At 40.5% G+C, this 17,889-nt stretch overlaps 1 protein-coding gene across 1 annotated transcript in view; it reads left to right on the top strand.

Annotated features, from left to right (window-relative positions):
- Positions 1 to 17,889, top strand: part of MEGF10 (multiple EGF like domains 10) — a 269,700-nt gene that overhangs the window by 215,445 nt on the left and 36,366 nt on the right. Inside the window, exons 10-14 of the mRNA XM_057736130.1 lie at positions 1,405 to 1,541; positions 8,491 to 8,703; positions 13,331 to 13,505; positions 14,813 to 14,933; positions 15,719 to 15,882. Coding sequence (XP_057592113.1) covers positions 1,405 to 1,541; positions 8,491 to 8,703; positions 13,331 to 13,505; positions 14,813 to 14,933; positions 15,719 to 15,882 — 810 coding nt within the window. The remainder of the gene's footprint in view (positions 1 to 1,404; positions 1,542 to 8,490; positions 8,704 to 13,330; positions 13,506 to 14,812; positions 14,934 to 15,718; positions 15,883 to 17,889) is intronic.

Genomic DNA, 17,889 nt, shown 5'->3' with positions numbered 1-17,889 from the left:
AGAGTGAGAATTTTTGCCAGAACCCCAGCTTACCGTGGACTGACCCTTGGTGTGTTATTCCTTTAGACATGCTAATATATTGTACTAGAATGGAGGGGTCAGAGCTGTTTTTACATCTGTCCCCCTCACCATATTGTGAGCTAATTAAAGGTTATGACTTTATCTCTGGTTCTCAGAGCTTAGCACGTTGCCTGGCACATAGATAATTCTCAGTTAAGCATTGATTTGAATCATCTCTCAAAGGCTTTTTCAGTTCCAAGATTCTGGAAGAATTTTCCTCCTTGGTAGATAGCTAGAAATCACCAGAGGAGACTTAATTAGCACTCCAACTGCCTTTGTGGGTTGCCAGGAGTTAGAGGAAGTGTATTTTCTTACCCGATCCAGAATAAACATTTACAAAACCATCTGGTGTTCGCTAGTCTCCAATTTCAGAGTGCCCACAGTCTGTCTTTTTTATAGAGAAGGAGGACAAAGCAACAGCTTCCAACAGTTAAAAACATTGTAAAAATTCCTGTTACTTGGGATATGTTGTTTGCTGTAACAGTAACTCCAGTAAATAGATGATAAGCTACAAGCCCAAGTTATGTAGCCAAGTAAAGTAGAAAATAGCAGAGTATTTCATTGACTTTTGGTGCAATATCTTATGCTTCTCCGGGTAGGACTGGAATAAATATGACAGTGTCTGACAAGATGGACAGCCTCTAGGGTGAGGAGACGTGTCCAAGTTACTCTCTCGGTTTTTCTCCCCAGGAAATAAGCTTTGCTATTGATCTTGGCCCAGCAATGTTTGTTGAACCTGCTGAAAATAAAAATGTGTTTTTCTTCTGAAATAAAATGTCTAAGTTCATTTCTGTTGAAGTATTTCTTAGGCAATGTTATTGCTAATTCAGGTACACGAAACTTCAACCTTTTTATGCTTCCTTATAAGGAATAAAACCAATGATAATGTGTATTTTCTCTAGAACGGATGGTGAAGCATTTGGGTATTCCATTTGGGCCAAATGTCATTTATGTAACGGATGCTCAATAGGTATTGTTGACTTACTGTGCATGTGAGACACAAAGAAGAACACTTAGGAGGATTTGTAAATTCCTTAGCTTTCCATAATTATTTGTTGTAACTTTATTTTTTTAATATGGGTATTTCTTAAGGTTACTATTCTGCCACCCATGAGTGTATTGTGAGATTTAAGCTTACTAAGCAAATAAGCCAGTTTAGAATTTCTAACATTTTTGAGGTGATGAACAGAGTTTATGTGTTCTAAAATCTCCTTTATCTAATCTTGCAGCCCTGTTCCTATATCCCTTCCTCCCTTTTTGTTTGTTTCCCCTCTTTTCTCCCTTCTCCTTTGGCCCTTCCCTGGCTTGAGGCCCATCTAATTTTCCAAGTCTCTTTGAATGCAGGGCACAGTGTGTGGTCAGCCTTGCCCCGAGGGTCGCTTTGGAAAGAACTGTTCACAAGAATGTCAGTGCCATAATGGAGGGACATGTGATGCTGCCATGGGCCACTGTCACTGCAGTCCCGGATACACAGGGGAACGGTAAGGGACAGGCTTGTACTTCTCTGACTGTTTGTAACAGTGTGAAAGGGGAGCTTGGAGGGTCCAGGGGCCACGTTTACTATCGTTTGTCTGTGACTATTCTGTCATCTTCCAAGAAACATCTATAAGGTATCAGTGTGTTTGACAGATTCCTTCCCTACTCAGTGCATGGAAACTAGATCATAGACAGCAGTGGTAAATTGAAGATACAGAGAAAGCATTTTAACAAAATAATAAAATATTAGAACCCATGATGGATGAGTTCTATACAATTAAGTGTTTAGGACAGCCACTTCAAGTACCAACACTTTATACATTTAAGAAATTTTTGGATAGATTTATTTTAAAATGGGGTTTAAAATGGGAAACGGAGATGAAGCGAGAGAGTAGCACAGACATATATATACTACCAACTGTAAAATAGATAGTCAGTGGGAAGTTGTTGTATAACAAAGGGAGTCCAACTCAAGGATGGAAGATGCCTTAGAGGACTGGGGCGGGGAGGGCGGGGGGGACTCGGGGTGGGGGGGAGTCAAGGAAGGGAGGGAATACGGGGATATGTGTATAAAAACAGATGATTGAACTTGGTGTACCCCCAAAAAATAATAAAAAAAAACATAAAAAAAAATGGGATGTGTACTTGGGTATCTTTAAAAAATATGTCAAGCATAAAGTTACCTTCTTATGACACTGTGTACTCTTAAGAATATCAGTCATTTCATTGTGCGGTGGTGATAGAGTAAGAGTTAAAGAGCTCTCTAGTTGCACGTGACACTCATGGGGTATATGGTTTTTACACCTGCTGCTTGTCCTTTTTTTGTGTTGGGTGGTAAAGTGTTACCCAGAGGGCTTTGCTCAGCCTACGGCTTCTAATTTGCTCTTTAATCTGTTGAACCTGGAAGACTTGATAACCAAGCTTGCTAGCTGTGTGGGTAAAATTAGAAAAAGAGACTTGAGAGGAAGAAGAGAATAATAGCCAAAAACAAAGATTTTGGAACCTGTGTCCTTGGAAACATCCTCCTTTATAATGTTCAAATAAATAATTGTACTTTCCTCCAGGGTTGTTATAAGGATTAAATGAATACATTAAAGCATTTAAAACAGTGCTGAAATTTCCAAATATTAGCTATTATTGTAGTTGAGTGATTTCAATGAACTGTATAAATACTAGCGATTATTAATTTGAGTGATATCTAGAAACTGTATAAATACTAGCTATCATTATTTTTTGGTGATATCTGTGAATTAATAATTCCTTTAACCTTCCTCTCTAATTTTTTTCTTTCTAAAATTCTGGTCTAACTTTATGACTTTAAGAAGATACTGTAGCGTGTGTCCCCCCCACTCCAGACTCTGCACTTCCTTATTAAATTTATTTATAAGTATTTTGTAATTTTTGAAAAATCCCATTTAAGTTTTTAATTGGATATTTCTGCATAAAAAAGAACTCACCTTTGTATATTTTTTTATATAGTCACTCTACCAAACTTAGTTAACTCTCATGTTATTTTTAGCAAACACTACAGTTATTTTATCATCTGCAAATAAAGAGAATTTAGTCTTTTCAGTCTTTGTAATAATTATTTCATTTTCTTGAGTTATTGCATTAATTTAAACCTCTAAATGAATGTTGACAAGTAGAGGTAAAAGGGGGAATTCCTGTCTTGTTCCTAGTTTTATGGAAGTGGCTCTAGCATAGTTTCATGTTTGTTATTGACTTCTAGTAAATTGTTTTTTTCATGCTTGAGTAGTTCTTTAAAATCCCTATTTTTATTAGGAAATTTTGTTAGTAGTATCTGTTTAATTTCATTAAAGACTTTTTCCTCTTTTGTTAATATAACTGTAAATTTTCCTTAGTTTTTTGATGTTATGAATTATTGACACATTTAGCATATGGTTTTTATGTACTTGGGCTCCTCAGAAAGTTTTCGTGCCCTACACCCTGGTCTGTGGTTGCATTTTGGAAAAAGAAGTTGTTAGGTGAGTTCTGGATCCATGTGGCATTAGCACCTTAATATAGAAAGTTGAGTCAGGAAAGGAGAGGCGCGGGACCAAGTAGTACCCTAAATAATGGTTCTGTGTAATATTTTTGGAGACTAAAAATTTAAATATAATGATTTTCTTGCCCTGTAGGGATTTAAGTCTCAAATTTGAGGAAACAAAAAAAAAAAACAAAAAACATACAGGCAGGCTTCTACTCATCTTATTTAGAATACAAGGAAAGGGGATAACAGCTAATTTTCAGGTGAATTTTAGATCTGAGGCAAGGCAGGCGAAGAGCCAGAGAAAGAGAAGGAAAGTGAAGAGGGAACTTGTTTCTTGAGAGTTGTTTTTGTCACTGTTGTTTTCCTGATGAGCTGATGACATGACTCCTGTCTTCAATTCTGTTCTCACCATCTGGGTTCAAGAGTCAACACGCAGACATACACACACACACACACACAACACAGTGACAGTAAGCACATTTGTCATCATGAAAGAGAAACAACGAGTGGTTATGGAATGATTTGTGGCAGGAGGCGTGGGGAAAGCACCCCGAAGGCCTGGGGTCTTGCCATTTCTCCTGTTTTGAGAAGTCAGCGAAACTTGATCACTGAGATCAGGCCAGAGGGAAGCAGGTACCACCACAGGCAGCTGGCCCAGACCACTCCCAGGATGTGGGGACAGCCCTCCCAGACAGAGAGAAAACAGCACAAACAAAACGGGCACCTCGTAGGCAAGCAGAGCAGCTCGTGGGATGCCCACATAATAGGCTGTGGGGTCTGCGGGACGGTTGAGAGGACAGCGTGGTGAGGAAGTGTCATGTGGCATAGCCGAGTATGAATGGAGAGAGGGATGGCTTTCAGATCCTCAGAAAAATTCTTATGAAGGGGTTAAAAGAGTGTTCTTAATGCTGATGCATTGTCCTGGCATCATCGCCCTGGGGCCTTGGATGGCCTAGCATGAGTCCACCCACATAACCCGTGCTCCTTGTGTGTTAGCTGGGTGGAGGGAGCTGTGGATCAGTTATGGGCTCCGTTAAGGTGAAGCCCGAGACTGTCCTACCACGCTGTGTTCTGTACCACCCTGAAAATGAATAAGAATGTGGGCCAAAGGAAGTGAAGTCCAAAATCATAGACAGGAGTTGGGGGGATGCCGAATTGGTCTTCAGTGGAGGAACTCTTTCCTGCTTCTGGGACTGTGGAAAACTTGGCTCTTTCCCAGGGCTCTTTATGTTTCCCAGAGCAGCAGTTCTAGATGTTTGAAAGGCAGGCAGCCAATCTATCCATTCCAGTCTAATGAGGAATGTGATTCTTTCACACTAAATCATGGTTTGGCCCAATTATTTCGGTCACTCTTAGAGGGCCATGCTCAAAAGAACGAAGGAGAAAAAGGGAGCTGGCACCCCTTGTATGCTAACTCACTTCCTTTTCCATAAGTTCACAGTGAGATGCAATATGATAATAGAAATGATATGCAAACAAGCCTGTGACCCTCATTGGTTTGAGTATTGGTGTCACGTTTTATTAGCTTATCTCTACTTAATGGTTGTCCATTTTTCCCAGTTCCAGGGTATTATTCAAAATCTAAAAAAATAAAATAGGAACTTCACATTTGCATATTTCTACGATGCCTATATTTATTGCTATATTTTATTCTGCCTTTCTGTCATCTCTCCTAAGAAAATATTTCCTCTTTAATGACTTCTAAGATTACTTTTCTTATTCCACATGACACCACAAAAGCAACATTAAGGGCATGAAGTTCGTTGGGAAATGATGCTTCTTTTAGAAAAAGGAGCCCAAAAGGGAGATAAGACTGCTTGACAAAGGCTTTTAATTCAGCCAGTGAGAAGGGTGGACGCTACTTCACGATTGTGTTTATTTTCAAGGTGGAAAAGATCTACTTCTAGAAAGATATTCTACCGTTTTGGTGTGGTAGGTGGAAATAGACATAACTAATATTAACAAGATTCTCTTACAACATTGACAAAAAAGAAGCAGGAAGGTGAACCAAGCTTACTGGCTACTTTAGTGAGTAAAATTCAAATGGCTTTTTGCCATTTAAAATACAGACTTAGAAGTACGTTTAATTATAGGTTAGAAAGGTAAATATGGGTCAGGCCCAGCTATTATGGATTTTGTTTTCTCAGAGGGAAAGAAGTTTCTGCCAAGATAGGATAGAATAGACACACTGCTTCCCTGGCATTTGGTGGCAGACACTTTTCCATGCTTCATGTTTCTACCCTGTTCCCCACTTTTAGAGCTGTGCTTTTTCCCAAGTTAAAATCCTGGAGTCCAAAGTATAACATTTGGATTTGTTTTAGTGAGGTTATTTATCTTGAGCATAACTTTTTCTTTTTTTCTGATACTGCCTTGCAAGGACGTCTGGACAGACAAGTTGCCAAGCTGTCTCGCCAGCCTTCAGCAGAGCCATGAGAAGGCCCAATGATTTGTACTACAGCATTTCTTTCTGCAAAGTTTACATCTTTAAGGAGTAAACTAAGTGACTTGGCTTAGTAAAGCTTCTTACAAGTTAAAAATAGAGTACTCTAAAAAATACTCTGGTCTAAAAATAGGTACTCGTGTAACTTTGCAGCGCACATCTGATTTTATGCTAAATGAACTTAGCTCAATTACCCTAGAACTTTTATGATGCTTTCTTGAGTGGTTGATTTGAAGACTTTGCCTATTGACAAGCCTAAGGATGTCTAGAGTCTGTGGAGAGTTCGCAAGAGGCCCTTTACTCTAAATATATGCCAGAGCCAGATTTAACCAAAAAAATACAAAGGGGTCTCAAGATTTAGCCTCTGCACTTAAATAGAATCCCATCCAGCCCTGGTATTGTTAGTCCTCACACCACATCATTAAAAATATGCAAAGCCTTGTGGAAAATGTTTGCTTTTCAGCCCCTTTGCTGCTGCTTTGAAGTCTGCTTGGATTCATTATCATGCACTTGCCGCGTGCCCTGTACCCATCTGAAAAACTGCAGTGCTGACCTACATTTTGGACTCGGGGTCTGGCATGACTTGAGAGCCACATGGGAAGTGGCTGCTGAGACTCACAAAGGGTACCCTGCTTGTGGCAGATCTCTGGCTAGTCAGGACCCCGGCTCCCTCTCCCTTGGCAGAAAGCGCTCCTTATGCTACAGAAAGTCCCATCAAGTCACCTTGTCCGGTCAGAAAGAAACTTGGCTGGCCTGATAGCCAGTCATGCGTTCCGTGAAGCCATGATGATTTTCTCCTCTCGATTCCCCGCAGCAACTCGGCTTCCCACCAGATCCAACTTACCCAGAGCATATTCTTATGCCGGGACCACACTCTAAGGCCATTTTTAAAAAAAACAATAAAGTGAATTTTTGAGATCTGATATTTTTTTCTTGCTATTTGGTAGCCCTTCTTCCCAACAGAGGACAAAACCCCACTTAATAAAAATTTTGTGTTCTGAGAACTCCCAGCCTCTCTACCGCCTCCTGCTAGGAGTTCCCCAGGTTGAAATTGATTTCAACAGCTCAGACTTTTCCAAATCTAAGGAGGACTTTGTTTATTTAGTTACATAACTTTCTAAATGAAAAGCAATGATTGCCATTCAGCTTTGAAAAGAGCAAGACACATGGTTGAAATTAAAAATGAATGTCAAAATGAAATCCAAGAGAATTAACATTTTGTTTCAAATTTGCTACAAAGTTTTCTCTTTGAGTTGACAAGGGAGTTGCTGCAGGACTCAGACCCCCTTAGGATGTAGAGGAGAGCAGACAAAGAGAAGAAATGAATCTGATGGACACTGACCCAGGACTAGCACATTTAATGACCTTTTTGTTGTTGTTGTTCAAAGAAGGCTCTGGAACCAAACTGCTTGGGCTCAAATCCTGGCTTTGCTACTAATTCTGTGTGTAATCTTGGGTAAATTGCTTAATCTCTCAAAGTGTCATCTTCCTCATCTGTAAAATGAGGACCAAGTAGGGATGACATGATGTAACGTGTAAGACTCTGGTGAAGATTAAATGAAATAATGTATTGAGCATGTTATTTTTATCATTATTGTTGTGTGTAAGGCATTGTACTAGGTGACCTGAGAAATGTAATAAAGCCATCACTGTCCGCTCCCCCCCCCCCCAAAATTTTCTCTTTGAAATAGGGAAAGCATATATTTTTACTTTATTTTATTTTATTTCAATTGAAGTATAGTTAATTTACAATATTGTATCAGTTTCAAGTGTAAAGCAAAGTGATTCAGTTATACATACATATTCTTTTTCAGATTTTTTTCCATTTTAGGTTATTACAAGATATTGAGTATAGTTCCTTGTGCTATACAGTAGGTCCTTGTTGTTTACCTATTTTGTATACACTAGTGTTATATCTATTAATACCAAACTCCTAATTTATCTCCCTCCGTCCACTACCCCCTTTGGTAACCATAAGTTTGTTTTCTGTGTCTGTGAGTCTGTTTCTGTTTTGTGAATAAGTTCATTTGTGTCATATTTTTAGATTTCACATGAAAGTGATATCATATGATGTTTGTCTTTGACTTACTTCACTTAGTATGATAATCTCTAGGTCTATCTATGTCACTGCAAATGGCATTATTTCATTCCTTTTTAGAGAAAACGTACATTTTAATTCCCTAATGATGGGCTGGAACTCACACTTGGGCAATTCATTTGCTCCCTTTCCTGGTTTCTACTAAAGTGCTATGCATACCTTTACCAAGGACTAGATGTAAAACATGCTTCCCATCCCAAGCTCATAATTTTATTTTGTTTTTGCTGTTTCTTTAAACAGGTCATACTACTGTTACTACTATAATTTATCTTAATGCTTTTCATATCTGTAGTGGGACAATCACTGAATAAATATCAAATCCAGAAAGAATATCAATGTATACTTAACAAAGCCTGTCTGAATCGACTGTTTATTTTCACAAAGCACTGACTAATCTATTCTACGCTCCCGCCTCCTGCACGACAGGTGCCAGGATGAGTGTCCCGTTGGCACCTACGGAGTTCGCTGTGCGGAGACCTGCCAGTGTGTCAATGGAGGGAAGTGTTACCACGTGAGTGGCTCTTGCCTCTGTGAAGCAGGCTTTGCTGGTGACCGCTGTGAGGCGCGCCTGTGTGCAGAAGGGCTCTATGGCATCAAGTGTGACAAGCGGTGTCCCTGCCACCTGGACAACACTCATAGGTGAGGGTCGGCTGCCCCTGGAATGATGTGTCCTATGAAAGTTTTCACCACAGTGTCCACTATTTGGAAGGAGGGATCGGCAGAGAGAGTCCCACCCTGAGACCCTTCCTGCCTCTGGGTCATCCTGGGCAGGAACTATTAAGGAAACGGAAGTTTTTTCCACTTAACGGTCCAGGTCAGAAGTGCTAAAATTGTTAAACAGCTGTGGATGGATATGAAATCCTATCCTCTATCAATGGCCACTGGACAAAATTAAACTTGCTGAAGTTAGCAGAATGCTTCCCTAAGAGGAGGATTCTGTGACATTCCCTTAGAAGCAAAGATGCAATGAGAGACATAGGTTAAGCCCAGTTTAGTATGTAAAACTATCACAAAAAGATTCTCACTGCAGCCTCTTTTACTTGACACCTGTAGAGGCAGGAAGTGTGCTGGTGGAAGTTTTGTGACAGTACTTCACATGTGGTTGTCACATGTGAGGTATGTGTTCGGAATTGATTACTTGAACATAGAATTCACAGGGGTCTTTTGGCTCAAAAATCTCTCGAAGGATTTAAGAACAGGAAACCAAGATCCCACCTACTTTGCTGTACCTTGTCTGTGCCTGAAAATATCTTTCCAACCGTTTCTTCCTCTCCCTCCCCCAGGGACAAGATACACATCACTTAAAATTCTGAGCCTGGTTTGCATACTGCTGGAAAAGTTGAGTTTGACAAAAATGTAGTGCATTATATAGCAGTTCAGATGATACCAGAATTACCTTATTTGCATTCAGCACAACTGTTACTTCATTTATGCTTCTGAAAGATAACTTGTGGCCACATCAAATCTCAAATGCACAAAAGTTAAAAGTAAATAGAAGCCTGTGGTTGGTCTCTTCTTCAAACCATTGTTGGGAGTTAAAAAAAAAAAAGGACTTTGCATTGTGTGTGTCTGTGTGTGTGCTGAAATACATTTTAGTGGGATATATCAAGGAAGTGCATTCTTAATGTGTCTCAAGCAACTTTGTAAGCTGTTTTAGTCAACTTCTGGTTTTCTTCATTGGAAAATATTGCCACTCTTTACATGACAGGTTACATAAACATTCGGGGAGTAAAAATGAGTAATCTCTGCAGGATTTTGTTTTGTTTTTCAACTATCTAATGTTGAAGGAGCTGGCAGGATTAAGGACAAGTCATGAGTTTGGCCACCTTTCCTGCAGTATAAGGTTTGTCTCAGCAAATGGTAAGCCTCATTAGTAATAGCTCAGGACTTTTTAATGCCAGTGTGCTGTTTCATTGTGCATAGATACAGCCTGAAATCAAATAGATTAATAAACCTATACAAAGGATCTCTGCTATGAGAGGAGTTGGAGAAGCAAAGGAAATGTTGATTTTATTGGAATTAGTTACCATATTAGTAGTTGCAAGGTGCAAGTGGACAGGTATTTGATTGACCTCAGTACCATATACTTTTGACATAGGTCATGTGTACCTAAGCATGTATGCTTTAACAAGAAATACATGAACTTATTTGATAGTTACATAGATCAAAAGAACACTAAAATCTGCCTAATAATGTATAACAAATAATCAGAAGATTAAAAAACAATTAGCTTATGAAGTGCTTCCCTAAATAATGAAAGCTATTTTTAAAATTAGCTTGTACAAATTTCTGATAAAACCAGTTGAATGTTGATTATATAACTCTGTGTTTTTGAATTCACAGTTGAAGCCTTCCATCTATTCTTATTTCTTGAACTTCCATGTAAAATTCCGAGAAATACAAGGTTTCCTTGAACCAAAAGGAATAGAATCTTTGTATTAATTGAAAGTCTAGCTTACCATTTAATCAGGAAAGGGTGTAGCTTGCTATTGCATAATATATGATGTATATTTATCTGAAAAGCCTTTGTTATAATTAATGAAATAACTAATGCAATGCAAACTATTAGTTTACAGTGTCTTTAGGTAAATTTTGAGTTCTGTGGATGTGTATATAGTGACATATATTGAAGCCATATATTTGGGTAAGAGTTTGTATCAAGTTAGTTTTGCTGCATAAAAGAAAAAAAAAACCTACCCCAAACTTAGTGTTTAAAACAACAATTATTTATTAGCTGATGATTTTTTGCTTGACTCTTTGGGCTGGGCTCAGCTTGGTGGTTCTTCTGCTAGTCTGCCTATGTTCATCTGGAGGTCAACTAGAGGCTGGAATTCCTGGAATTCCTCAGTGGAATTCCTCACTCACTTGTCTAGCATTTGGATGAGTGAGGGAGTGACTGAGCCATGTGTCCCATGGGAGCCTGCCCCCATCTAGCAGTTTAACCTGGGCTTCTGTAAGTGGTGGCTGGCTTCCAACAGCCAGTCAGAGACACAGGGCAAGCCCCAACATGCAAATGCTTTTCAAACCTTTGGTTATGTCATGTTTGCTAATGTCCTTTTAGACAAAGCAGGTAACACAACCAAGTCCAGATTCCGTATACTCCACCTCTTATTGGGAGGAGTTATAAAGCGTTAGTAGCCATTTTATGTTGCAAGCTATCCTAAGGTTGAAATGAATTTAAATATATTTATAAGTGATATTAGTATTTTAAATTACAGCACTGTTATAGAGCCTAAGGACATTCTCCGTGAACTGGACTTCTTAAAACTAACTTTTATAGTGGAAATGATTTTGAACAGGAAAACAAAATTCAAGATTCACTGAGATTCCACATGGGATATGTATATTAGCTCTTGTTAATAAGGACATTTAATAGCTGTGGGCAATCAGGATGTGCCTATTTGAAAATGCCACCTAATTGTCATATATTTAAGCATTAATAATATCTAAGGAAATGAATAAAAGGAAGTTCAATGATGCAGTCTTTTTTTTGCCAATATTACATTGGATACCTGTAATAATTTAACTCTTAAATTGAAAAATATACTAGAGTATTTTTATCTAGTTTTATATGTGTATAAAATGGTAGGTATTCCAATCTGTGTGTAATCCAGTTCTCATATTACACAAAGCAATCTGTTTTTTACAAAGAAATCAGGTAGGAGGATATTACCCTTCAACCTCCACGCTGCTGCTCTAACAACAACACATAAATCTCATTACCAATTAAGCTGCCTGCATGAGAACCCATCACATACCTCCAAAGTGCTCTGGCTTCCTACATCTAATTACAAATTGCAGAATACTAATTTTGGTGTCAATCAATCTGAGAACCAGTGTGCTGCACTAACACTCACTGGGGGGCATTGAATATCAATTTCCCTATCTGCCTTTAGCTTAGCTCAATTCTCTGTCCCCGAATTGTCTACTTTTTTTTAACATTTATATCAATACCATGAATATTATTTTCTACTTTTTAATATAGAGTAGTATTTTCTACTAAAAGATGCCCCTTTTTAAATCAGCATCTTAAGGTAAACTACTTTAACTGATCCATCACTTGGAATATTTCTTTTCTTTTTGTAGTTCTAAGTAGATTTGAGATTCAAACCCTTGTCTTATGAATCCAAGCCTTCTATACCTAAGAAACCATCTCAAATGTAGAGTTGTGCTTGGGTATTTCTTCCTGCCATGTTCCCTGAGTAATGCTTGTGAAGGATGCCTAGGCCTTTGCTTGTGAGCATTTAGTTGGAGCAGGGGCCTAAAAGTATATTTAAATAAATTTCTCAAAATGAATAACAAACTAACCCACAGGCATCTTTTTTAAGAAAAAGAGATAGGAAATGATATTATGGGGTGTGGCTGAGGCCCTCACTTGACAGATGAGGATGTCAGGCCCAGGGAGGTTATATGCTTTCACTAAGGTTGACCAGTAGTGGGAGAGGTGCAATTTACAGCCTCAGTCTTCATCCCTTCCAGGTCATGGTTCTTTGCAGAAAATCTATGAACAGTTCTCTGGTGAGAGGTCATTTAGCAAATGTCTGGATGAGACAGTAGGTTTTGTTGTTGGCCCAAGTTAAGGGGAGGGTTTTATCTCCATCAGGGGTGGAAGACCATCTTCAACAGTCTTCCAATTGTGAGTGGAGCTAGTTTGATTGTTCAGATTTTCCTCTGGCGAGAAGCACATGTGTTTGGAGCGATACAGAGCCCCCTGTTGTGTGAGCCTCACTCACCCGTGCCTCTTAGCACAGCTGACGTGTCCATTTGCTATGGAGCGACAGCTGGCTGCCCGGCCCATCCATGCAGCTGCTGTTTCAGGTAGAGACAGCTGCTCTGCCACCAGGTATGGGGAGCCGAGAGGAGAAATGGACTGAAAAGGTCGCTGCTTCTGGAGTTCCTTGGACATCACTCTGGTTAACTGACTTGCTGTTGTTCATTGAATGGAGTTCTTTAGATAGTCTCATCTAGTTGACGTCTTATCAAATTAGTGCTTTCACTTTACAGAAATTAAAATGAGTTTCAGGCAAAGGGACACAATTGTAAGAGTCATCCTGCTAGAACATGATACTGATTTCATGCAACATTTGTGGTACCAATCAGGTTTCAGCCGATTAATTAAATCATACCAAGCCTGGGAATGAAGTTTAAATTATTGTGCATGGAAATACCCACACATTTAGTGATCATGGCTAAAGCAACATTTGCACAGGCCTTGGGTGTCATGTTTACCCGCAAGTGACTTGCTCCTTTCATCCACGTCTCTCAGCTGTCACCCCATGTCTGGAGAGTGTGCCTGCAAGCCAGGCTGGTCGGGACTCTACTGTAATGAGACATGTTCTCCTGGATTCTACGGGGAAGGTTGCCAACAGATCTGCAGCTGCCAAAACGGGGCCGACTGTGACAGTGTGACAGGGAAGTGCACCTGTGCCCCAGGATTCAAAGTGAGTGGCTTGGGCTGTGGAGGAAGGAGATAAGGGGTGCAACTTGGAGCATATTGATACCACAATTTATGTGACCTTTTCTGAAGTCCAATGAATGTGCTAAAAATCCCTCACATCCTTAACAAGAAAGAAAATAAAGAGAAAAGTAATAATAAGAGACAGATGTAATTACCTGAGAATGATGACTGGGCAAGCTGGTGAAACTATACAGTGGCATTAATATTTAATTTTTTAATTAATATATGTCACGAAATAAGATGTATTTTAATTATTCCTTATGTAATTATTTTATCATGTTTTATGGACATCAAAGAAATTTTCCAAGTACGCTATATATTATTGTCAACATTTTTTGTTTTAGTTCCATGCAATTTGAAGGCACAAGTTACATCAGGTTAGCGTTTATTATGTATTTGCATCCAGAGATTAGTAGTATGTAAGTTTTTCAGTCCCTTTGAGAATCTAGACCTTTCAAATATCCGTATAAGCTAATAGAGCAGAATTTTGCCTAGTTTCCAGGATTTCTTAGCAACAGGTTAGGAATTTTTGTTTTAAAGGAAAATGAGTTGTTCTTGAATTATTTTCTCCCATTTTAAAGAGAACATTAAACTGTGAAGAATGTTGATGGTTATTCCAGAGCACATAATGTAGAATGAGTGGGTCATAAAGTGGGTCATAAAGTCTCAGAGCTGAGATCTTTACAGGGTTTTCTAACCTGTGTCACAGTTCTTTGGCTGAGCCCTTGAATTAGCCATAAGAGTCTCTTCTGTTTTTAAAGGAGGTGACCTCCAGTCACCTTTGGTAACCGACTTCTATATTTAACGCTCCCTGTCAGATAATAAATTGAATCATGCTGCTGGCTGAGTGTGTTCTGTTCCTTTGCCTCCCCCACTAATCGTATTACATGTTATACAAAGCAATCTAGGAAGCATTGCAATTTAATGTATAGTTCATATTTATGTTTAATTATTTATCAGCAATCATTTTACAACTACGGTTTGCTGTTCTATATCTACTTGTCTGAGCAAGGACAGAGGGTTTTGTATTTGCTACCAAGGAAAACTAATAAAGGCAGCAGGCTTTTTGGGTCTTATTCAATACTGTATCCTAAATATAGGCCCGCTGGCATTGCCCTTGGAATCTGTACAATTAATATAGTGGTGACATTTTAACAAGTCTTAAAAATACAACGTGTTAAAATTAGAGAGGGATGTAATTAGCATGGACAAGATATATTTTTGGTTATTTGTGTTGCCCTTATTTCAGGTGGTAAAATTGCATGCATTTTCCTATTTGCACCTGTCTAGGGAATTGACTGCTCTACCCCATGCCTTCTGGGAACCTATGGGATAAATTGTTCCTCTCTCTGTGGCTGTAAAAACGATGCTGTCTGCTCTCCTGTGGATGGCTCTTGTACTTGTAAAGCAGGTGAGTGGGTGAATGAGTCTGTTACCTAACCCTAGTCCTGTTAGCTCCTAAAGGCACAGGAAAGAAACCTTAACTAGGATTCTAGATCCAGCTGTGCCGAAATACAGTGCCTGGACTTAGCAAGACCCTTATCCAGGGAGAGCTCTCCTGCTTTCATGAGTCAAAGGGAGAGGCTCACATGAGATGATCTCTGAAGTCATTGCCAGCTCCAAAATTCTGTGAGTCTCTGTGCTTTGGGGAAGAGTAAGCAAGCAGGCATGTGTCTGTGCCCCTAATTGATTGGCCTGGAGTCCTGACATGAAATGCAGCCAAGCACCCAGTTGTACGTGGGGGCCAGGGCGTGTTTATCCATCCTTGCAGCAGCCAGGATCCTGGATGTTCAATGCTCATGGTTCATGGGGTCCTGCTTTAAAGATGGGGTTGTTCTTTCAAACACAAACTTTCCTTCTCCCTCTCATATAAATATTTCATTTCCCGACCTGAACAAAACTCAGCACCCCACAACGTGCATCACTGCACATTAGTGAGGTGCCGGCACTTCATCTCTCTTCCCCCATTAGTCTGGGAGTGCTTCTCCGTGCTGGCACCCTGGGCGGCTGTGTGGGTGCTTTAGTTCATTTCTGATAGAGGTTTTACGTGGCAGAGCCAATGCTCCCTGAGCTGGGGTAGGGGCAGTACTGTGCACCTCCGAGATGTTTGTAAAGGGAAGTGTGGCTTGGAAAGGCTGGGCAGAGCTCCCTGCTGCCTTTGTTTGCTCACGTGCCCTGGCGCTCTTGTCATGGCAGGCTGGCACGGGGTGGACTGCTCCATCAGCTGTCCCAGTGGCACATGGGGCTTTGGCTGTAACTTAACATGCCAGTGCCTCAACGGCGGAGCCTGCAACACCTTGGATGGGACCTGCACCTGTGCACCTGGATGGCGTGGGGAGAAATGTGAATTTCCCTGCCAGGTATGACTCAGCTGGGAGGTCTTGGAGGAGCTGATGCCAGAGGGTTAGGTTATTTTTGCAGACTTCATGCTTTAAAGTACCTGATTTTGAACCAAACCAAAGTGACTATTACAAGAATTGAGTTGTTTGAACTCAGATTGGATACAGGATAGGAGAAGGGATAGACGTGGAAATCAGTTAGGCAGCTTTGTGAGAATCCCTTCCTTCCTCTCTACCCTGATTCTGCCCCACACCCTGCCGCTGCTCCCCTTTGTTTTCTCTCTTCTAATATATACGTCGCCTCATGGCATCCGGTCAACAGCGTTTGTCAAACACCCAGGGGATGCCTGTCAACTCTCCAAATATTGTGTTTCCATTATAATGGAAATCCTCCAACCTTCTGGGTGTGGAAAGTGGCAGGGCATTGAAAGGGGGATGGCGATGGTGTCACAGAAAGGTGACGAAAGGTTTGGAAGGGTGGCGAAAGGTTTGGAAACAGCCGTCTTTTAACCCAAATATCTCTGGAGCCACACAAATCTCCATATATTTCCATGGTCCAATGCTGACTCCATTCCGTTGACCTGCTTTGGAGATACCCACCATCGAAGCCCCTGTACTGAGTCTGCCGCAGGCCAACAGGGTGCATTCTGTAGTAACAGCTCATTCCGCTTTCTTCCTCTCAAGCATGGGGCCAGTTTCCTTCCCTCTTTTCCGTCACTCTTTCTTCCGAGCCATTAAGCATTCTCTCAGTGGTGTGTGTTCTCTGCCTCCCAGGGATCATCTGATGGTGAGGTGACACCATGACCCCCTGAGCTGGCCTCCTCGAGGGGGCCTTCCATGGAGCTCTTTTCTCCCTGGGCTTCCTCCTAATAAGTGCAACTCATTTCCCAGCTAGAGAGCATCCTGCCCGGGGCTATTCCATGTCCTCCAAACCCCTAGGACAAAGTTATGTTAGCTTTGCCTCCTGTCATCCACCCGTGAACAGATTATCAGTGCTTTCAGAGGGGCTTGAAGATACCTTTCACTTCCAGTCTGCGTGTGGACAAAGCAAAGCCCCTGGCACAATCTTGTCCTTTTTTTGGTATATTATTAGCTGCATTAGTAAATCAGCAAAGGCTGAAGATGGTTTAGCGGCTCATACTCTGGCAAAGCTAAATCCTACAAGCCCGAGCAAACATTCGTAGAACCTAAAAAATTTTTTTAAATATTTTAGTAAGCACTAGACAAATGATTATGCCACCCAACACCTACTGCCTGTTTAATGCTGGTTCTCGGCCCCTCCCTCTTCGTAACTTTGCAGCCCCTGTTTTCCTCAGTGCTTGGTGCTGTGGGAGGTTTGTAGTGCTCTCCCTCAGTCAGGACCTGGCACAAAAGAGCGGGGCTTACAAACGCAGAGCTTTCATTCCTCTTCCACACACTAAATGATCACGTCGGTGAAGAGTCTCATCTCTGTTGGACCACCAACGTGGATGCGCCTGTGAAAACATTAAGGTCCAGGAGGGAACACGGGAGGGGGCTGTGCCAACACACACTCCATCCGCCCTTAGGAGCTTGAGTCAGAATGCTTCACGTTGTTCAGATGTCATCGTAGAAAGGAGGATGTTCATTAGGGAAAGTGACAAAAGATGCTCCTTTCTCCTTATGGTTCCATGTATCTCATTGGCAATTTACGGACGTAATCTTAATTCTATAGAAATATGTTATTTTTAAAATGTTAGGACCTCTTTTTTTTAAGTTTTTATTGGCGTATCGTTGATTTGCAATGTTGTGTTAGTTTCAGGTGTACAGCAAAGTGAATCAGTTATCCACATACATATATCCGCTCTTCTCTTTTTTAGATTCTTTTCCCACGTAGGCCATTACAGAGTATTGCATAGAGTTCCCTATGCTATACTGTAGGTTCTTATTAGTTATCTATTTTATACATAGTAGTGTGTATATGTCAGTCTCAATCTCCCAATTTATCTCTCCCCAACCCCTTATCCACTGGGAACCATGAGTTTGTTTTCTACATCCGTGACTCTACTT

Source organism: Hippopotamus amphibius, chromosome 1 (genome assembly GCF_030028045.1).
Source record: "Hippopotamus amphibius kiboko isolate mHipAmp2 chromosome 1, mHipAmp2.hap2, whole genome shotgun sequence".
Taxonomy (NCBI): domain Eukaryota; kingdom Metazoa; phylum Chordata; class Mammalia; order Artiodactyla; family Hippopotamidae; genus Hippopotamus; species Hippopotamus amphibius.
The sequence above is the reverse complement of the archived record's forward strand: the minus strand, read 5'-3'. Positions and strand labels throughout refer to the sequence as shown.